This window comes from Astatotilapia calliptera, chromosome 20, assembly GCF_964374335.1.
Source record: "Astatotilapia calliptera chromosome 20, fAstCal68.1, whole genome shotgun sequence".
NCBI lineage: Eukaryota > Metazoa > Chordata > Actinopteri > Cichliformes > Cichlidae > Astatotilapia > Astatotilapia calliptera.
Genome location: NC_137441.1, coordinates 10721397 through 10744426, shown reverse-complemented (window position 1 = coordinate 10744426; position 23030 = coordinate 10721397). Strand labels below are relative to the sequence as shown.

At 39.8% G+C, this 23030-nt stretch overlaps 1 protein-coding gene across 3 annotated transcripts; it reads left to right on the top strand.

The window, feature by feature from the left end:
- Window positions 1–925: 925 nt before the first annotated feature.
- Window positions 926–23015, top strand: LOC145422891 (protein phosphatase 1 regulatory subunit 12B-like). Of its 3 annotated transcripts, none has more exons than XM_080294817.1 (12): window positions 930–1054; window positions 2313–2403; window positions 2488–2682; window positions 2801–2876; window positions 4060–4169; window positions 12667–12683; window positions 12795–12924; window positions 14391–14495; window positions 14654–14704; window positions 14839–14889; window positions 18331–18579; window positions 20758–23015. In XM_080294817.1, the coding sequence occupies exons 1-11, from the start codon at window positions 1035–1037 to the stop codon at window positions 18463–18465; spliced, it is 981 nt and encodes a 326-aa protein (XP_080150943.1). In that variant the 5' UTR covers window positions 930–1034; the 3' UTR covers window positions 18466–18579; window positions 20758–23015. The 3 variants fall into 3 exon arrangements, with proteins under 3 accessions (XP_080150944.1, XP_080150943.1, XP_080150945.1); XM_080294819.1 differs by lacking the exon at window positions 18331–18579 and adding an exon at window positions 16591–16661; XM_080294818.1 differs by lacking the exon at window positions 18331–18579 and having other exon boundaries at window positions 926–1054.
- Window positions 23016–23030: the final 15 nt, after the last annotated feature.

The following is a 23030-nucleotide window of genomic DNA, read 5'->3' as shown; positions in this document are numbered from 1 at the left end:
GTTGTACAGTACTGGACGACATTATAATGAGCACTGAAACTTTAGTTATTAACACTAAAAAATTTTACTCTCCTGTGCACTTAAAATAGTTTTACTCCGCTGTATAGAGAAATTATGTATCTTTTTGGTTTTCCAGTTTGCCACAAAATGTAACAAAATTCAGCTGAGCATGCCAGGTGTCACACCTTTCATATTTTGTTAAACATGTTTAATATGTAAGTGTGCTATCTCCGGTGCAGTGTTTAGGTATAAATCTCCATATTATGCTTCTTTATACTTTTACTCTTCTAAAGGTTCAGGTGAAATATACCTTTGACCTCATTAAATATTAGTTTTACACAGAAAATTGTAAAAAACAAACAAAAAAAAAAAACCAACAACTTTGATATGGACTGATATGCTGTAAAATATGATAAATACATATTTTCCACAAATTTCTGCTCTCATTTAAAGTTTTAAAATGTGTTATATAAATTAAAAAAGGGATTCCAATACTTCCTGTGTCTTGCTTATATCGATATCTATATTCATCTCAGTTTAGCAAACAACCTCAATAGTTATAGAAGCTAAATTTAGCCTTGACTTAACCATAATCGTACATTTAGTTATTAAGTTTCCTATGTGTAGATGGGATAAGGTTTAATCCTGAAGTAAGTGGATAAATAAACTAAGGAATGAATAACTAGATTGGTTAATGCACAATTCTGTTTTCTTTTTAGAATTCAAAGATTCAAATAATCCAGATAAAGAAAGATAATAGTCTCCTTATTTCTTCAAATAAACCGCTAAATGTGTTTGCTGCTCACATGCACAGCTGAAGTATGCATAGACTTGCTTGCATCAGACCTTGGTACATATGAGCCTAAATTGATTGTGTATGCATCATTCAGGCAGGAAGTGCCCCCATCCCCCTCCTTTTCTCTTCCTCTCTCTCTCTTCACCCTGGCCAGTTAGAGTCCTTTTTTCTCCAGCCTCTCCCTCTCATCCCTGCAGCATTGTCTCAGTTCTTCAGTCTCTGACCTTCCACAGGGACCATGCAAGCATTTGTTAGCAGGTAGGTTTCAGTGGGGGGGCTGAGTCATGCTGGTCTATTCATGGAGTCTTATTTAGCCATTTTCATTTTTAGATTTATCAATCTGTCAAGCGACCATTTTGGCAAGGCTCCAAGGCCTGATGTTTGTTATCTTAATGTAGAGTAACTATGCTACTCTGTGCAGGTGCTGCAGGCCTCTAAGAACTAATGTGATGTGAGCCTTGGGATTGTTGCATAGGGGGCTGAAAATTCATATTTTCCTTTGATCTATTTGATTAGCTTTTTAAAAAATGTACATTAGTAATTACTGTCTTAAGGCTGTTATTCTTGCTAACTTCTCTAGCTGATTAAAAAGAAATTGTTTGAGTATGTTGCCTGAGAGGAATAATTTGCAGTTTTTTCGCTTTTAAGAGTGGGTGGATAAAACTGAAATGCAAAACATGTAATAATACTGGTTTTCCAGCATTCGCCTCTGGAACCCAGTATAGCAGAGATGGCTGCTATACTGGGTTCTAAATTAGTTTGTTCTTGATTATTTTCTTTATCAGTCGGTAGAATTATGCACATTAATGGTATCCAAGTCCTGAACTTTGCATAGACTACATTGTGCTGCTGTGCCAAGCAGCCCATTGAATCTCAGTGAACATTCAGGGTGACTCCACAACTGAAAGATCAATACCAGTAAAAGCATAGCAGAGGCAGTGCTAGCAGTTCAGTGGGTAAAACATGAGCCTCCCCACCGATGCTTGCTCAGCTTTTTATTTGTGTCTACGAAGACAGCCATAGATATCAGGCTTGCATCTTTTCAGAGCATGTTGATTCACTGATTTCCTGTGAAAGTGGGTAGAGTAGAATGCCAGGACAGACAATTAAAAAGTACAGAAGTGTGTTCAGCTATCACAGAAAAGCTGTGTTAGCAGCTTAACATACTTGCTGTTGTAACACTGGGTCACATAAAGGCCACATAATAATGGAATGTTTTTGATTTTATCTTATTATGCCGTGTACAATTAATACTAGACATTTTTACTGAATTTCGGAAGCTTGTGAGTAGATTTTGGATTTGTTAAGGTTTGTAATGCAAATAGTCTATTATTGCTCATATATGTAGCTTTGTTTTGTTAATAATACCTAGATAGTTAGATACTAAATTTAATGTCCCATTTGACTTGATTTGATTTTACATTTTTCAATTTAAAACATTGGTTCTTCATATGTATGACTGTGGCCTCGTGCAGACTAATTACACCTATGCATTTGTGTGTTTTTCCTGACCCAGGTCGTATCTGACCCCTGTCAGGGATGAAGAAGCAGAATCTCAGAGAAAAGCAAAATCTCGCCATGCGAGACAAACTCGCAGGTTAACACAGGTACTGAAATGGTTGACACATGTTTAGATTTTGAAAGATTTAACAACCTGTTCATATATGTGAAACTGTGTGAATATCCTGCAGGGTATGACTCCGACTGACCTGAAAGAGGCTCAGAAGATCAGCAGCCTGGAAGATGGAAAAAATGAGGATAGCAGCAGACTGGAGGACAGGTCCTGTCTGCGGATGAGCTTAACAGATGATAGAAGAGTTCAGCCTGGAGTTACAGAGTACACAGAAACAACTGATGTCAGTCTAAACTGGAGCCAAATGGATGAGGTTACAAGACAGAATTATTCAGAAATCGTTTTCTGCCTCAGATGTGGCTGATTTGAAGCTTTAGGTGAAATTTATGATTTATCTCTGTATTCTTCTTTATTTTACTCCAAATGTGCAGGAGGGTAACTTTGAAACCAGATTAGAAATCCTGCCTGACCTTCCGCACCGACCTTACTGCAACAGCTCCTTCAGAGGTAAGAAAAACATCCGGATTTCTTTTGATTGTCGTGTTCTGTTGTGCTTCATGATCCATATGTTTTGTTCTGGGTTCCATAAAATATAATACAACAACATCAACAACAAAAAATGTGCTAGCAGGTCACTATGATCCAGACTGTTAGTCCACCTAATGATTTCTGGACAGTTTTGATATTCAGGACTGTTCTTTCAATGTCATTTCAAACATCTTAACAAAAACTGTTGTTTTTTGTTTTTAAGTAAAAATAAGTAAAAATGTACTTTGTAGGTAGTGAAGTATGTGATAAAAGTTACCCTGTAACTACTATCTGTTTAATCAGGCCTCCAGTTGACATTCTTTTGTTATTTATGTTGTTATGGCCTGTATTTATATAGCGCTTTACTAGTCCCTAAGGACCCCAAAGCGCTTTACATATCCAGTCATCCACCCATTCACACACTGGTGATGGCAAGCTACATTGTAGCCACAGCCACCCTGGAGCGCACTGACAGAGGCAAGGCTGCCGGACACTGGCGCCACCGGGCCCTCTGACCACCACCAGTAGGCAACGGGTGAAGTGTCTTGCCTAAGGACACAACGACCGAGACTGTCCAAGCCGGGGCTCGAACCGGCAACCTTCCAATTACAAGGCGAACTCCCAACTCTTGAGCCACGATCGCCCCTATTTTTATTATTTTTGATTTCTATTTATGATTCTATTTTAACACATGTCTCTATTGATATTAATTATGTTTCTTTCTTTTTTTTACTGTTGTGCAGTGCTGTGTGACTTATATGTTTATAAAAAGCACAATATAAATAAACTTTACTTACATGGTACAGTAGTACAGTTTGGTAGAAAACCTTTCATGGAAGGCTGTTTTGTGTGTGTGTGTGTGTGTGTGTGTGTGTGTGGGGGGGGGGGTGGTTTGGGAGTGGCTGTGCTACAAAATGCAGACACAGAGCACATGAATTGTGTTTTAAAACACTATGAAAGGAATGAAATCACTTTTTTTGGTTTTGAGTTGATAATGTTTAAGAAGTTTTTGAGCTCTGAGAGCTCTGAGAGCTCAGGCTCACGAAGACCTCAATCTGAACATTAGCCTTCAGTTTGTTAATCATACAGCACGTCTTTATTTTCCATTATTAGTATTGATCTAGTATAATAATAAAAACACACACTTCCTTTATATGTCCAGTTGGCGAGAGATGGTGGAGAGATGAAAATCAGAACATTGCAGATTCAGCACAGCTGACTCAACAAAGACGGCCCTGCTTTGACACTGAAGGCTCAGACTACATTGCAAAGGTAGGTGGAAAACATCTAGCCACTTTAATTGTAATAACACACACACACACACACACACGCACACACACACACCAAAAGGCGAATGGTGGTTTCACAAAACATTTTAACCATCTACCACTAGATGGAGTCAAAGGATAATCTAATCTATTTTTCATCCATAGCTTGTTCCAGAGGAGGCCAGTATTTACAAAGCTTTCCTGTGTGATACATTGAAATTTCTTGGGAATGATTTTAAACTTAAAAATGTGATAATCAGTTCTCATGCTTCACAAAATCAAAGTGGTTCTCTTTTTTGGCATTCATGACAATGTATTAAATGCATCACCACTCTAATTTAAATATTGTGTGCAAGTCAATATCTGTTGGCGCCGTTGTTTCATGTTCATATTCTGTTCCTCCCTGACCTGAAAGCTGAGTGTGCTTCAAAGGCAGCTGCGCTCTGATCTCTGATGCAATATTTTAAGAACTACTGCAATCACAAATGTCGAGCATGTGTTCACAGAGTACCGTAACTAGAAGTGCTGGATAATATCTCACAGAAAGATAGTCTGGATAGCCAGCCCCCCACTCTCTTTAAGTCATTTTGATTCTTCACATCACATGGCTGAGGTGTCTCAGCATTCCATACCATATTGGGCAAAACTGAGATGGTCTCTGTTTAATCTTACCCTTGGATTCAGAGTGATTGGCTTTGCTTTCTCCTTTAAATTCTTAACTATTACTGTTCTCCCTCCACCTGCATGCTATCAGTGAAACACCCCTGACAAAAGCACTGACAAATTTAATCACTAATTACTCCTACTGGGTAAAATCTGTCAATTCACTTATTAAGTTTCACTTTAGATAATCTAGCCATCTGAGAAATGGAAGCAAAGGGGACACATAGATGACAAGGCTTTGACTTATACAAGACGGTATCCTGATAATAGATGATTATGAATGTCCTAGGTGTAATACAGTATGAATGGAAAGTGGTGTCCATATGAGCTGACTCCAGGTCAGAGATTTGGCTGTAACCCTGTGCTGGAATCTGAAACAGAGATCTGTCAGTAATACGAGAGTATCTCAGCAGGTACTATATCTGTCTGTGATAATCATACAGAGCAGTGAGGTTTTACCAGAAGCTAGACAGGCTGCCCATCAATAGAGTCGACCTCTGCGTGACTCCATGATTATCGGAACAGATTTTCCGCAGTTCTTTTTATGATTTTTTCCAACAACCGACAAAAAGACAGGTGCAGAGTGAGACAACATAGAGATTCTGGTACTTAAGGGTGACAAGCAGAGATAGCAAGAATGCCGCTTCAAACATACCTCTTTTTATCCTGGAATACATTATGAAATTTGATCTGAGTGGTAGTCCAAACTTAACTTCCACATTTCTGCTATCACTCAGGGGATCTTTGGTAGCCACTTATTTTCTGCTTTACTAAAATGCATGAGCATAGCATCCCATATGGAATATCCTAAAGCTAAGGGTGAGGATCAGACAGAAGGAACTCCAGCTGGGCTAGATTCTCAACACAACTATCCAAAACCAGTGCCAGTGTAGTTTAATGTCTTATTTCCAGAAGGTCTCCAAGTTAGAATGTTTAATGTAAACATACTGCTTGACTACTCTAACTAATACCTAATTCCAATATCAGTTTTGTTAGAACTTACAATCCATGGTATTTGTCCTTAAAATTCAAGCACTGTAAAAGTTAGAGATGCAGGCAATGGTACTTGGGTTGGGAAATTAAGACCTGTTAGATTTCTAGTCTGGGTGACTTTCCAGCCTTAAACCAAAGGCCACAACACATCAGCTTCTCCGCTTCTCTTTGATTCTCCCCTGTGTCTGTGCTCAGTTTCTCGCAGTCCTATCTTGCCTTCTATCTATTTGCCCTGAGCAAGGATGGGGAAGTATAGAGAACCGTGAGGCGCTTGCGTACCTCACTATAAAAGGAAGACAGCAATGAGCCAGCTTGAGCTGACTATGAAATTAAGGGGTTACTGCTGGGTTGTTTAAAGGAACAGTTTGACATTTTGAGAAATACCCGTGTTCATTTTGTTGCCAAGAATTAGGTGAGAAGATTGATACCACCTGTATGGTCAACATGAAGTCAGAGCCAGCGCTGGATTACCTTAGCTTAGCAGGGAAAAGCAGGGAAAACTGTTTGGTTCTGTCCCCGCTGAGCCTCATTAGTTAAAAAATAAATTTTGTTTGTTTAACAACCAGAGAGAAAAGAGATTAACAAAATAAGATGTAACATGTTAATTAGAGAGTTTGAGAGATGCTGGGAGGCAGGTTTAGAATCTTTGAACAGAGCCAGTCGAACAGTTTTTCTCTTATTCGAGCGTTTTTGCTATGCCAAGTTAACAAGCTGCTGGCTGTACCTTCACACAAGTCTGAGAATTCAGTTAGTCTTTTCAAATAACTTCTGACAAGAAAGCCAAAATTTATATTTCCCCAAAAATGTCCAACTATTCTTTAATAAAATGTTGACTTTTTATAAACCTGTCTATCAATAGGCAGGTTTATAAAAATAAAACTAAAATCAATGCGGCTGTGGGCAAAATGAAACAAGATTTCTGTTTCAGGAAGAGGAGTTGTGTCACAAGTGCTCTGTGTTAACACTGTGTAGCACTAATACTGGCAACGTCCCCTCTCCATCACACTGTAGGGCGCACAGAGTTACTTGACACTTTACAGTTGTTGATGGCTCCTCAGGTGATACCCAGGTTGACCTACCAGGACACAAATTGCTTCAGCCCCCTCCTGACTCTGGCTTTGTGCTCCACCTCCTCTTATCCCTCTTCACATGGGTGGACAATTTTTAGCCCTCAGTGCCGAGTCTGTCCATAGCAGAGCCTCTGGCAGGCTGCCACAGAAAGCTGCCAAAGCTGAAGAGAGCCGGGAGAAGCAGGGGGCTGGGGGTTGGGGAAGCAGAGGGACCGAGAGGGTGACCAAATAGTGAAAGGAGCAGAAGAGAGAGAGCAGGAGAGGGAGGGAGATGGCAGAGAGTGTATAACTTTGGGGAACTCAGGAAGAGGCAGCAAAGGGAACAAACTTTTTCTCTCTTGTCTTGTTTTGGACTTTTGTGCATTTCATAGCGGACTTCAGTGCTGACAGAGCAGAACAAGGGATACTCATTCGTTTGCTTTCTTCATTGAATTGCTCTTTTTCTTTAGATCTCCAGAGATTGTTTTGTTTTGTGGTTCTTTTTAAAATTTTTATCTGCCTGTTGTTTAACTGCCTGAGATTTGAAGAAGGCGTGACTGCACATTTGAAATCCTTCCAGATTTAGCAGCAACTGTGTCCACTTCTGGGATGTTTGTGGCTGCACTGAAACACCAAACAGACATATAAACACACACACACACACCTGTTGTTGCTGAGGATTCCCCAGGAGCACGGTCATGGACATCTGTGTCCCTGTTGCTTGAGGGAATCTGTGCGTGTGTGCAGCTGTTATCTGGTGGTGGCCTCGGTGAATGTTACAGTAGAAGCTGATCTGCCTGTCCGGGGTAGAGGAGGGAGATGTCATCCTACTACCCACGCACCAAGGACCTGACTCGCACCAGGAAGTCACTGACAGAATCGCCACCATCGTCTCCGTCCCCTACAGAAAAAAACTACAGAGTAAGCTTCATTTCTAGAGCGGTGCACCTTTGCAGGAAAAACTGAATGTGTTACTTTTTTGTGATATTGTAGCAATTTTTGGTAATTTATTCCAGTGGCTTTAAATAACTTTAATATCACAACTCTTAGTTTATCTTACTCTTTATTTATCTGTAAAGGGACTTTATAGTATGACCCCTCTGTAAAGTCAAAGAAAGAATAGTATTTTCTGTAGATGTTGATGACTAATCCTTAGACCAGGCTGATTTGTTGATTCATCTAAGACAACTGGACGCATCATTAAGCAGCTTTTTAAGAGTTCGGACAACTAGGTAAAGAATTTGTCAGTTAATTTATTAGATTTTTTTACTTTGAATGATAGATATATATAGATATATATTATAGCAGTATATATGTTTGGACATCTGCTGTTGGGATACTAACAGTTAAACAAAAAACATCATTATATGATCAACAGGCTAATAGTTCATTTACTAATGTGTATTTGCCTAACTCTTCAGACACTTATCACAGCTTATTTGCTGGCTTGTGAAAGCGAGGCAAGTATTTGCTCTGAAGTGCTGAGAGTCTGACCACATTTTCTGGAAAAGACTTTTGGATTGAAGCATTCCTTCTGTAATTTCCTGTTATTTTTTTTCTGCCTAAGTGGCTTATTCTCACAGGCGTAGTTTGACTGTTTATGTCAGTGCATCAGACTGAGCTGAACTCTGTGTGACAGGCACATTTAAAGGGAAAGAAAGAATAGAGTGGGGGAAAAACCAAACACAATGGGATCCTGTCTGTTTGGAAGCACGTACAGTAATGTCACGCAACACTACAGACACACTCATTATTATTGCACTGTTGCCAGCAGCGAATGCCTCTGGTGGATGTTTGGATTCTTTTGCTCGCATTTCAACAAGTGTCACTCTCTCTCTGCCGGGGAAACTCTGGCTTTAATTTTCCATGAAGCCAGCCCAATCTGAATTGGCAGTGTGTTCCTGGGAGAGAAAAAGCCGTGGAGTCAGGTTGATGCAATAATTGTACCAATGTAATATGTGTTACAGCTGTGTGCAGCAGGAAGTCAAAGTCAACAGGAACACATTTGCATTATTGGCAGACACTCAACATTTGGCAGATGTTCACAGTGGTGAAATGTAAGTAAGCACATTAAGCCACGTGCTGTACAGAAGGAAGAATTTAGGATAGCTGAGATAATCAGATCAGATAGTTTCTGCTACTTCTGCTTCATTATGTTTCTGGAAATATGTGCTCTCCATTCCCCCGCATTCAGAAATCATAGCCCACTAGGTTTATTTCAAATTAAAACATGCTTGAATATGCAAACAAGTAATTGCACTAGATCCAAAACACTTTTCCTGTAAAAATCTCTGCAGGTCCACAGAAAGATAAAAAAATTACCTGATGTTCCACGAAAAGCAAAGATTCAAATTAGTCCCCCCATTAATAATTTCACACATTTGCTTTATCGTGTGATGCTATTGTGTGAAGAGATAGGCCACTTGAGTAGGACTCACTAAATGTAATCGTAATACATATGAATTAATGCATCGATAGTAACACATGTCGTAATAGGCAGTAATGTTTCCAAGTACTGTTACTCAAGAAAAAGAACCCATTTCCTCATTTGATTTGGTCATTTTGAAAACAAGGAAGATACTCTTGGTTGCCTGGAGCTCTGAGATGTTGTGTAAAGAGTTAACACTGTAGAGAAGTAGGGAAAGGTGAGTGAATGCGGAAGATTTTTTTTATGAGTTTATGTGTGTGTAGTGTCATTTGCACTGGTGTAGCTCAGATTTTCCTACTGTAGTCAACTAGCCTGCTCTAAAGGAGTGATGCTGTGGCAGAAAGTGGAAAGGAAGAGAAGGCAGTGAGAATGAGTGTGAAGAGTCTGCTAATTATGATTGTCTTGGCTGACGTTAGCATTATCATTTATACGCTCTAGCAGTGAGCTCATGCAGGTGGCTTGCGTGTGTATACTTCTGATGATGTTGATCCAGGCAAGCTAATAAAACTGGAAACGGTTCTGTTTACTGGGTGCCCATGGTAAAGCCAACACTGTTTCTGAGGCTGTTTTCACCAGTCTGACACACTGTTGTTCATCTCCTCCTCCTTCTTCTGCTCTGCCTTGCTAAGTTACATGTGGCACTTCTTCCTCCCTCAATTTTTCCTAACAAGGCAATCAGATTGGTGCAGCTGCCATCACAAGTAGAATTCAAACTATGGCTCATTTTCTGGCTTCAGTTCAATGCGGATGTTATGCGTTTATTGGTCGTATAAGGACTTGCTCATTTTTCCCCAAAAATCTGGCAGTGTAATCCCCACAGGGCCCACTCAAGGTTTAAAGTATTAAGTTTAAAAAAAGCCTAATTTCCCCAATTTCCTAATCCTTTAGTGTGAAATAAGTTTGCGTACAGTTTGGTTCATATCTCCAAAAGCAGGCTTCATGAAAATGTATTCTTACAACCTGCTGCTTAATGAATGATTACACAATCTGATTGAGGAATCTCCTTGCTATTGCACAAAGAGATCAGAGTGAGTGAGAGCTCTTCTTCACTCCATCCTTAGCCCTTTTTCATCTGAGGTCAGGGAGGTCTGTTTTTTCCTGGATAGCTCAGCTGAAGCACATGACCACATAAGGACAGGCAGCAGTGGCTCAGTTATGTAAACACTTGCTGAGGAACAGCTCCTACGATGCTGTGTAAAATCTCCTCTTAACTCACGAAATCTGAATGCAGGAATACCCACTGCTTTTAACATATACTGTTTTTCTAAATCATTCTTTTAACATCTGCTTCTTGTCTCAAAAAGCTTAGACCACCACACTTGATGTTTATTGCCAAACATTTCTAAACACAGGTGTTTAAAGATTTCTTTGCCTGGCTGGAGATCAACTCCAAATCTATGAATTTAGGGAAGTTTTACGAGACTGCAGCAGAGATCACGGATCAAGCTGGTCTCACATCATGGCAGCCTCTCTCACTATATTACTTGTTGTTTCCAGTCTGATATGAACAGTGAAAAAAATTTCACATTTATCGGCTGAAGGCAGCAAGTGTTTGTTTAGTTCAGTTTTGTTTAGGGCTCTCTGCAGTCATTTGACAAACTAAGTATGGAGATTAAATATGGGGTGAAATTCCTGGACAGGCCAGTGCAATGCAAGGCTCAGTCAGTATGATAGCTGGTATCGACTATTTGAAAACAACTGAAGACGTATGGGTTTTGTTTTAAGGGTTTCTAGGAGAAAGCTCGTTCTTTCAAAAAAAGAACAAGGCAGCATCCAAATGTGAGGCTTTCTGTCTGACGGCTACAGCTTGGCCCAAACTGGGTCATACAACAGGTCAATGATCCCACACATGCCAACGAATCTGAAACAGAAGCACAGAATCAAGGCGTTTCAATGGCACCGTCACAATCCAGACCTCAAACTGATTGACACAACGCAATGGGACCTTAAAAGTGTTTTGCATAAACAGGTACCGTCCAGCTTCAGTGATCTGAAGCAACGGTGCAAAGAAGACTGGACAAGAACTCCTGCACAACAATGTGAGAGACTAATAAACTCATAGAGAAAACAGTTAGTTCAAGTTACAGCTGCTAAAGGTGATTCTACAAGCTACTGAATCATGAGGCGTACTTAGAACTGCATAGTGTCCCATAGTGTAAACGTTCTTTTTCACATGACTATGAAGTAATGCAGGAAGGCAGTCAATAGCCATAAAAAAATAGGTCCCTTAAAAGGGACATCTCTGAGGTAACGTAATTTCTGAAAACAGAAACCAAATACAGCCAAAGAACAGTATGTATACGCAACTCCTCATGTCGCACAGTGCCCAGGCTGCTTGGTGAAGTGGAAACAAACACAGAATGTGATCACAACAGGCAACTTGGCAGCCACTTAGACTGGGCTAGTCATAGCAGGGACCTGCCAGGACAGTTTGATATCAGACTGTTGTCTGAGGTCAGATGGCAGCCTGTCATGCAAGGAATACTTGACTTCTGATGTCATTATGTCATATTTGTGCTGCAGGCATGCTCATTGCAGCAGCGTATTTCAAAAGATTAAACAGGCTCACCGGGGAGGTTTGACCTCTGCGAACCCTGTCAGAGCAGTGTTGGGGAGAATTGTGTCCTACTTCTACATGCACTTCTTCCATCTGGGACCAAAGGCGTCCGAACATAGTTTATAGTTTATTTATTTATATAGCACATTTAATTACAACAGGAGCGTTGACCAAAGTGCTGTACAAGAATACAACATACCTAATAAAATAACCTGATGTATAGGGGTAAATTATTCCACAGCTTAGGCGCTACGACTGCAAATGCCCAATCGCCTCTATGAACCAGCCTCGACCTTGGTATGGCTAAAAGCAAAAGATCACTTGATCTAAGAGATCTAAAGGGGGTATAAGTCTGCAAGAGGTCAGAGAAATACCCGGGAGCCTGTCCATTCAGGGCTTTGCAAGTCAACAATAAAATTTTAAAATGAATTCTGAAGTGGACAGGAAGCCAATGAAGAGAGGCAAGCACCGGGGAAATGTGTTCACATCTTTTAGTACGTGTCAGAAGACGAGCTGCAGCATTCTGGACCAACTGCAGCCTTGCCAGGCAGGTCTGGCTAACTCCAGCATATAAGGAGTTACAATAGTCCAGCTGGGATGTAATAAAAGCATGAGCCGCATGTTGTGATAATTCAACTGGAAGTTTTGTTTTTGTTCTCTGCTGTCTCAAAATGGAAAATATTTCTCAGCCAAGCCTTTGTTTGGTGATATCAAATGAACAGGACTCGATCTAACCGTGACAGAATATTTTCACAGTGTGATGTTTCCATGCTGCTAGTCAAACTAACATGCCTTATTCCTTGTTTTTCAGCATGACAGAGTGTCAAGGTAAGATTTGGGCTTTTTTCTTCTGTATTACAGAACTGTAACAGGTAAGAGGAAAAAAACACTGTAAATAAAGCTGCCTTTCAGACTGGCTAAGAGCTCTGTTGCCTCTAGATTTGATTCCATTGGAGAGAGTGCTACAGACAAGTCACTGGGCCGCACCAGCTCATACACACGCAGAGAGGCAAGGCTGGCTGCACTGAATAAACAGGAACAAGACTCCACTGCCAAAGACTATAAGAAGGTAGTAACTCTTTCCTCGGTTTCAAAAACACATTCTAATGTTACTGATTCAAAGCTGCAGTCCTGGATACAATTTGCCTTTATATTTATGCACATTGTATCTATTTGTCCCAGTAATGTAACTGGGCTTTCATGGGATGGGAGTGTCAGAAAGGAACTTCTGACCTGTAATTGTATTTTGCTATTGTAATATTCCCTCTTCAAGTATTTGCAGAAATGAAGGTATGTCTTACTGAGATTGCATCAAACCAGTATATGGAACTATGAACCTGCAATGCCACTATACAGTAAGAGTGGCAATACTGTTGACTTCATGTTGTCATGGCGGGGATTGATGTTGTATTTGTGGAGCGGACCCAAAAACAGACACAGGAGAAATGAGCTGATGATCAAACAAAAAGCGAGCCCTTATGCGGCTGATACAAAAAACTGAAAAACAAGGCGAGGCGAAAGTAAGCTGAAACCTAAACTGGGGCAAAACTAAACTAACTGTGAAAACAATGACGAGAGACAAGAACATGAAACTAAACAGGAACATGTGACAACGTAACTATGAAATAAACCAAACAGGAGCATGAACACGGACTTGAACAGAGGGAGGCAAAAACTCTGTGACTTGACGTGACCTGACATGAAGACAGACAGATGAACCAACAAAGAACAGAGGGAGACAGAGGACTTAAATACACAGGAGGGTAATGAGGGAAGTGGAAACACCTGAGGAGACACAGCTGACAAAAATGATCATGACGCCACAGGGAAAAGTAAAACTAAACACACTGAACATGGAAACACCAGAGCTTTCAAAATAAAACAGGAAACATGGAGAGACTTGAAGATGTAAGGTTTTTGAAGAAGCTAACAGTTCTATATGTACTTTTACTACATTTACTTAAATAGATGTTGACAGGTGATGCTAACCCTAACCATAAACATACGCGAACATTATTATTTTTAAGACCGACAGAGACAGAGACCCCCCTTCCCCCTCCTTGAAATTCGGAGACCATGCCCAAGTCGAAAGTGGCTCCATAGTCTACTGGTTTACACATTTACTGGGAGGAGGCACAAATTCCTTTGGGGTTGCATCAGGAAGGGCATTACAGTTAGTTTACAGTTGTGATAAGCGTTCATCACCATCATCCTTTTAGGTTAAACATAATCAGATATCAACAAAAAATGCACACTCAGTTTGGTCCCGTCACAGTCAGAAACAAAAGAAGTAACGTTGTGTTAGGTTTGGGGTTTTTTGAAAAAGCTTTTGCTATTGTGAAAAAAAAACTGCATTTATGTAAATATAACCGATGATCTTACATATTGTTTGAGTTGTGTGGTTCAACTTAAACTGTCTGTTGTTACTCCTTTTATGCTTTGTATCTTCATTAATATTTTGGTTATCAAAATTCAAATACTAAGAATTTCTATAACAAATCTATTCCTATATTTGTCCTTTTCTTAACATTTTAGATGTATGCAGAAGCTTTGCATGAAAATGCAAAACTCAAGTCCAGGTTGCAGGAGAGCAAACAAGAGCTAGCCAAGATACGTTCCCAACTGGAGAAAGTCACTCAGGTACCTTTGGCCCATTCTACAGAAAACTCACATTCATCCCTTCACTTCCTGTGTGCTTGAAGAAAGATTTGACTTTTTACTTCTTCAGTGAAGTCATGATTAAAATTTAAACCAGTTCTTCTAATAAATTTCTCCCAATAACTTTACCCCTGTTTTAGAGACACGACACAATATCTGAAAGATCTTCAGCACTTGAATCAGAAAAAAGGGTAAGTGTCTTAACAACCTCCTTGATAATATTACATATATTTGCATTCTTTCCAATCAGTTTCCTTGTCTACTTCAAATTATAGTCTCATTTTTCCAGTAGAACTTACTTCAGTTTTTTTTTCTTCATTTACAGGAAAAACAAACCCTTGAGAAAAGAGTGTCAGACATGGAGGAGGAATTAAAGGTCAGTCCATGCAAAACAGTGTGTACTCACTTAAATGGCATCTATTTTGTCTCAGACACAAGTTGTGCTTAATTTGTCTCATTGATGTTTTCTCCCCAAAAAACATTATAATACTGATAGTCCTTGCCGGTACCTCCAGCCAAGCCCCTTTCACTCATTCTAAATCAAGCACACCTAAAGTATTTTTACAAAGCAGAACACACATATCGCTCACTGCAGAGTTGTGGTTAGCCAGGTGGGTTTGGAGTCAAGGAGAGAGAAGGTTAGTGCTTCAGGCTCATTACCCACAGTGTTCTGCTGGGCCACTTCCTGCCAGGCTAAGGAGGAGCCTGTGCTGCTGCTCCCCTGCTCCACTTATCCCACTGTTGGGGTGAACATTGTGACCTAGTTCCAGCTGAATACCAAACCCTATCCAAGAGCAAAAGACCTGCTTTTGTGAGACATTCCTGTGTTGCTCTGTGTGTATTCTGCCTCACAAAGAAACACAGGGCACAACTACAAAGAGATGTCAGGCCTGAGTAAAAATGGTCTGCAATTTATGTGGAAGCAATTACAAACTACACGATAAGATTATAATTTATTAGTCGAGAGAACCAACCAGCATAAAATAAACTGTGGAAAAAACTACACAAAACTAGTTCAAGTAAAATGTCAATAAAAACACTCTGCAATGATTTGCAAATCTTGTGAGCCTGTATTTTATTCACAATTGAACAAAGAAAAGATTTCCTATTTCATTAAAAATATTAGCTCGTTTTGAATTTAATGGCAGGAACACATCTCAAGACAATCTGAATGGAGCCAACAAAAGGCTGGAAAATGAAGTGATATTAAAATGAAACAGCTGGTGGAACAATTTGCAAACTAATTAGGCGACAGGTCAGTAACATGATTGTGTAAAAACGAGCATTTTAGAGCGGCAGACGTTCTCAGACGATGGCATTGGTTTACCAACCTGTGTCTGCAAAATGTGTGATTTCAGGTTAATGTTTCTCGACGTTAAAATTACAAAGACTATGAATATCTCACTATCTAAAGTACATAATATCATCAAAAGATTCAGAGAATTTAGAGAAATGTCTTCAATTACTGTCTGTGAACACAGCATGCCATGACTGGAAATGGAATTGGCAGTTTGCACATAGGGAAAGGCATCATCACTGCTGAATAGTACATACAAGTTTTAAAGCAACAATCAGGGAGCCCCTTGCATATTTCAGCAAGACAATGGTAAACGGCCTACTTCCCCTGTTACAACAACAACAACAAGGCTTTGTAGTAAAAACATCCAGGGGCTGAACTGAGCTGCCTGCACTGAAAACATTTGGTGCATCATGGAGCTAAAAATACCCTGGACTGTTGAACAGTTAGAGCCATATATCAGACAAGAATGGAACAGCATTCCTCTCCCAGAAGTCCAACACTGGTCTCCTCAATTCATGTTTATGGACTATTATTAAAAGGAGAAGGGATGCTTTTTTTTCATTAAAGTTGTCTGAGTTCAAACACTGACATGCTTTCCGTGTTCTGTTGTCACTAAAATGTGGGTTATGAGATTTGCAAATCTCTGCATTTTATTCTTATAAAACCCAACTTTTCGGGAATTCGGTTTGCATAACATATGCAGAATTCCAACGTACAACAGCGGCGTGGTATATAAGCAGCAGATGTTTGACCCCCGTATTGTCATGGTTCCTTCAGCAGGATGCCCCACTGCGGTTTCGCTGTGGGTACCAGCCCTGAGGGCAAGCTGTCTCAGGGAAGGGGGGACGGTGAGTGGTTGCTATGATACAGAGGTGTGACTGATACGTACCTATCACCTCACATGTTTCTGTTGTGCCAGAGATTGGGGCATGTTTACACATCTGGACTTTTTATCCTCTCAACAGTAGCTTAGAGCGTAAAAGCTTTGGGAGCACATCACCTCAGAGAACCGCCTTGCACTCTCTCACAAAGTCACTCCTTCACTTTTAGCAAGTATCAGATTCTCCACATGGGGGAGCTGTTTCATTGCTGCCACATAAGTATCAAATTGCACCACCTACTGGAAAGGGAAAATAACAGTAGCCTTTAAGAGGTATATAAATAAATAAAAGATGTTTATGCGGTTATTTAAAAAAATGCAATAAAATAAACAAAATCAATAAACTGCAGTTGTGACACTCAATGACCACAAGTGTCAGAATTCCTGAGCAGGTTACTCTCCGTTCCTATAAATGATACATAACAGCACATCTTCGCCTTTGCTTGCTGTAGTTACTTTTCTTGCAAATAGGGGTGTATTTTGGGTTTTTGGGCTACCCGCCCTGTAGTTCTGCACTTAATTAGCCTTAGTTATGGATTTTTCACATCAACAGCACTGTGTGTCCATCTTCCCTCTTAAAATAATGGGAATGTGGTAATACTCAAAGTGTCAGATTACTCTGCTGGGTTTTACATTCCAAATGGAAAAGCTCAATTATTCTTGACAGCCTCTAAACCTAATGAATAGTAACTCTGTAGAAATGATCCCTTAGAACCTGAGAGTGTAGTCAGATCTGATTTAATATCAAACAGCTCAATATTAAAAGAGTGTAATAAGGGATACTGGTCATTATGCATCCTCGGCTCACTGTGTCCTTTTCTTCACCACAGCCAAGGGCACCTTTCCAAAAACTGCGCTGTTTTAATCCAAGAGAATATTTAATGCATGAACTGAAAAGTCCCCAAACCAGGCAGCTTTCATAAATGTGCGCAAGGCGAAGCTGGGTGTCCTCGTTTATATGTCATGCTTTGCCACATTCACCTCCACAAACTTGTCTGTCTGGGTGGCTGAAATGCCACAAGTGCCCTGAATAACGTGTATATGTGTGTGTGTCTGGTCTGCGGTTTACCTTCAGCAATGGTGTCAAACCACAGACAGCTATGTCGAACCACATTGAGGTTTACCTCAAAAAAGTCAGGCCAGGAAGAGGGAGGAAATGAATGATTTCCATTCCTTTGACTTTTATCTGGAGAGGCTCTTGTGCAAAGGCTAAAATATATCAGCGTTCATTATTTTCTCTCTTTTTTTTAGCTTTCTATGAATTTTATTCCATCTTCTTTGCAGTTCTATGAATATAATAATAAGTCAACACCTCACTTCTTCCCAATAAAGCCCACCGTTGATGAGCACAAATCCAAGTTGAACTGGCTTCATAACTTTCCTCGCTTTGTTGCAGCTTATGGTATTTTCTCTCAAAATATCTCTGTTGTGTAAATATTTGTTTATGTAAGTATTTCTGATAAATCCCTCAGCTCTGCTTCTTTGATTTCCCCTGTCTATGCTGCTGTGTGGGTGCATGCCTGTATGAGCGGATATGGCTGCAGTCTCTGTATGAGTATCTCTCTGTGCGACATGGCCTGCTCCCCGCATGCTCTCTCTGTCTGCCCCTCTCTGTATCTCTCTCCTCCTGTACGCAGGCTTTCCCTGCTCTGGCTCAGGTCCAGACCTTGCGGAGAGTGAACGAGTGTCTCCTGGCTGAAAATAGAGCCATGCTTCGCGTCCTCGCCCGCCTCTCTGAGACGGCCTCAATGCCGGAGACAGAGGACCTCTGATCCTCTGAGACCTTTCCCCCTTCCTCTTCTCCCCTTCCTCAGCCACATAATTTCTACTTCTCTTTCCTTCTGGTGCCTCTACAGCCCCTTCAACCTCTGCTGTGTTCCTCTCAGGCAGGTCTTGCACTCTCTTGATGCTCACGCTTTCCTCCCCCCCCCCCCCCCCCCACACACACTGCAATGCATCCTCCTGTGCACTTTTTTTTAAAAAATCGAATCCCCTTTATGGTCTAGACCAACCCTGAAGCCCCCTTTTCTCCAAAACAGTTGTCACAAAGCCTTATTTGAAGTTTAATTTTAGGTAGATTTGTGTGGCATGCTAGAAATGAACACTGTGTTTTAAGCTGCATTTATTTATTTACATAGGGGTTGCCATTTTGCATAAACACCTAGGACTCTGCATCATGAAAAATAGAAGCACCTTGTGAGCACCTTTTATTTTCACAATTAAACATATTCAAGTCCTGCGCAATGTGCTGTGTAATCAATGCAAAGTTGTTTTCCAAGGTAATAGCCACTATTGAATCTTCCAAAGGAAATGAAACGTGTCAGATCATTAGCCTTGAAAATGAACACGTGCTTTGTCACTGGATGAGACAGGGGTGCAAACGTACCAATAATTTTGTATGATTTTGCTAATGAGCAGTGGATGTGAAATTAAAGGTATCATTAGGCATCTTGGGGAAATAAGCCCAATGGCCTTTTTTTGTTTTCTGAGAGTTAGGATCGATTCTACTCTAAAGTCTGTATGCCATATTTTCTGTTGGAAACAAATGGAAATATCTCACCAGCTAATCAAATCAAACCCCAAGAAACACACCCTGCAGTCTGATAATGGTTTAAAGATTTTTAGGGACAACAAAATTAACTTTAGCAAAGATTTGTTAAAGTTATTGCAAAATGTTTCGATTTAATGATTAAATGACTAATATTTGCAGAGCTTGACAAATTATTTGTTTTACTTACAGAAGAAAAAAACAAAGCCATAGTAGACTTGCTATAAATTAGTGTGGAATAACAAGGAAATACTGATTTATTTTCTTGTCCAATGTAGTACAGTTTGGCATCTAGCCTGCAAGCTCATCACTAGCTACAAATACTGTATTTTTTTATTTCAAATTTGGGGTTAGTGACTAAATATTCATAGAAGGGTCTGCATGTGGAGGCTGGGGTGGTGGAGGGGTCAACACTAGCACTTATATGTAGGAGTAAATAATGGGAAATTTTTCTGCTTAAACAAAATGCCAGATTGTGAGGGTGTAATTATTGGTGCATGACACAAGGAGAGTGAAACACATTTCACTGTATATGATATAGCGCAGGGGTAGGCAACTCCAGGCCTCGAGTGCCGGTGTCCTGCAGATTTTAGATCTCACCCTGGGTCAACACACCTGAATCAAACGATTAGCTCATTACCAGGCCTCTAGAGAACTTCAAGACATGTTGAGGAGGTAATTTAGCCATTTAAATCAGCTGTGTTGGATCAAGGACACATCTAAAACCTCCAACACCCGCCCTTGAGGCCTGTTGTTGGACACCGCTGCTTTCCTTCATTCTTGGAAATATTTTTCATGCTGTCTAAGCAGGTGTTTAATGAATAATACCACAACTTTTTCATTTCATCTTTTCTACAGATTGAACAGTTTTAAAGGTGCTAACAGGAAAATTGCTTGCCTTTTATTCATTAACGCTTATCTAAATTAACAGCCTGCTGATAATTTATTGGTCATCTCATCTAGCGTATTCCAAAACTATCAAACTATCATTTAATTTTTAACTTACAACATAGGATTGTCAGCACAGTGGGGCTTTCACTCTCACTTTATGGATTAATATTCAACATATTGGGCAGGAACATGTTGACGTAAGATGTCTCTGCTCACTCAACGTGTCCCAGCTAGCGCAGAAGGTTGTTGTTTGTCTCCAGTAGAGGGGAAATACTTTGACAAAGAGGGTGGTTATTTTTAGTCATTGCTTCTCATGAGAGACATGACCTAGATTTGGGGAATTGACCCTCCCTCACTTTCCTTCTCTCTGACTTCATTCTCTGTCACTTTTCACATTCAGGACATACTGTCACTGTCACACCACACTGCATGATCAAGTACTGTAGAGCATGTCCTCATTGCCTGACTTTAAACTTCAGTGAAAGATAACTTTAGTGGTGATTAAAGTTGCAGTGGATAGTCCTGGTTTAAGTCACAAAGATGTCAAGTAACCATTTAAATGACACAGCAAAAGCTGTATATTTCCCTGGTTTTCTAATATTGTTTTCTCCCTCTCTTTTTCTAGGTCTTAACAGAGCTCAAGTCAGACAACCAGAGACTAAAGGATGAAAATGGTGCTCTCATTCGAGTCATCAGCAAACTGTCAAAATAAAAAAAAAGATGTGCGATGCTCCTCTTGTGTGTCTGTGGACGCTCCAACCCTGAAATAGCAGTGTCATTATCCACAAGGTCCCGGGTTTTGACTCGTATCTGAGTTACTGTATGGTGACAGGCTAGTTTGGTTGCATTTTCAGAAACATCCTAGTAATTCCTGTTAGTACTTGTGAAGATCCAAAGAGAAGTGTTGGCAAGCTTCAGTTAATTTTACCATTATTAAAATTAAAGTTTCAACAATTTTTTTTCCTTCATTAGATGTTGTTTGTTTTAGGAATATTTGTCACGTGTATGAAATAGGGACCAGGTGTACTGTTGACATTTCAAATCCAAACTAATGCATCAGATTGCGTGAGGCTACTGTACCTAATAATATGCCATATAACATTTTGACACTTTTACTTTGGTTGTTACTTGTGCACTCCATAATCGTGTTTTAATATGTTTTTTATTTGAAAGAGAAGACAGTCATTGACTTAGACTGTTTGGAACCGTAGCTTTCTCCTTTATTATGATGTGAGACGTTAAAGACGTTAAAAACTTATCACAAAAACACTTTGACTTGCTTTCACTATAGGCTAAAGATAGTGAAGCATCATAAAATGCATGTTTTGGGGTGTGTTTGCTTCAATTGACAACATTCTCAGGTTTGTCACTCAGCCGTTGCTGCTCGCCACAGTTGAGTGCCTCGCAGATGTGGATTTCCTTGGAAATCTGTGGGTGTTTTTCTACAGTTGCAGGGATGCATGAATGTGATGCACTTGACAAACCTTTGGAAAAACTATCATTCTAATAGATCAGACACAAATTTTAGTCCAATTTTCAGCTTTTTAAAAATTAGCTAATACACATTTGAGTTTAATTTACCTAGTATGCAAAAAAATGTAACATGTATATGTGGGCTTGTTAAAGGAGACTGTACAATAGGCATGAAAGGCTACTTTGTACATGCACATGTTAACAGTGCTGCTGTTATTAGCAGTCCTGTGACACATTCAAAATGGTACACTTTCAGAGGAGATGATATTAATATTTGCCACCCTTTCCTTTTTTGTGTTTTCAGCTGCCTTGCTTTTTTAAATGCATGTTCTTCCAAGAGGATATTTTTATTGAGCTAGTATCTCATTTTGAAAACAAATGAATGCCTGAAGAGAGAGACACCCCGAGTGCAAATGAAAATGCCGTATATATTTTGTTTTTTAATAGATATATATTTATTTATTTATGGATGTGTTAGTTTTAATCTTTATATTTTGCCTAGTCAGTTTTGTTTCAGAGGAGTACACTGATTATTTTTTTAGCTGACCCGTTGGCCTTCCTGTCATTAGGCGATTAAAATACAAACACCAGAATTGTGCACTTCCTTGTTATCATTGCTCTGTGAGCCTTCACATTAATTGGGTGGCCTTAAAAATCAGCAAAAGGCAGCGCTGTGAAATATAAACTGTTATCAGCTCTTTTATTCTGCAATGATTTCTCACCATTTTAATAGGTCTGCAGTTGTTCAAAGACTTTGTTGCCAATTTATAAGGCACACCTAGCTTCAGAGCAAGCCTGTACTGCAGGCCTTTTAACAAACCAGAACTTTACCAAGCTTCTGTTTTTGATCTGGTTATTTTTGTAGGCTATATTTACTAGTTCAATATTAGTGATGTCATGTTGTTATTAGTTGCAGTATGAAGGCACTTCTTACTTCTAATGGTTATTTAAGAACTAAACCCACAATGCAACAAAGTGTAGAGATTGTGAGTTTGCTTTAAAATAGGGTTTAATACATCGTGATTTATAAACTCTGCATTTCAGACTAATTTGCATGAAATCTCCTTCTGTGCTGTACGTGGTGTGAAAGACACACCAAGGATTTTGGTATCAGTCTTTTTTTCACTTAATGGTTAAGTTAACCAAGGTCCTCAGTGTTTCTTATATTCCTTAAACCATGTGATGGTTTTGGAGTCCAGCCATGCCACATTACCAGTGTTATGTTTGCTCACATCCACTAATTGAACTATAAATAAGCTACAGTATGATTCTGCTCTCTCTACATGTGCTGTAGATATACTGATTTACCGAGTGATTGTATATTCAACAGTCTGAAATGTTCTGAGTGGTGGCTTAACACAGACACATTACTTAATTCACTCTGCTTAATAAATGGTAAAAGGATGAAAATGTTTTGTTTTTGTG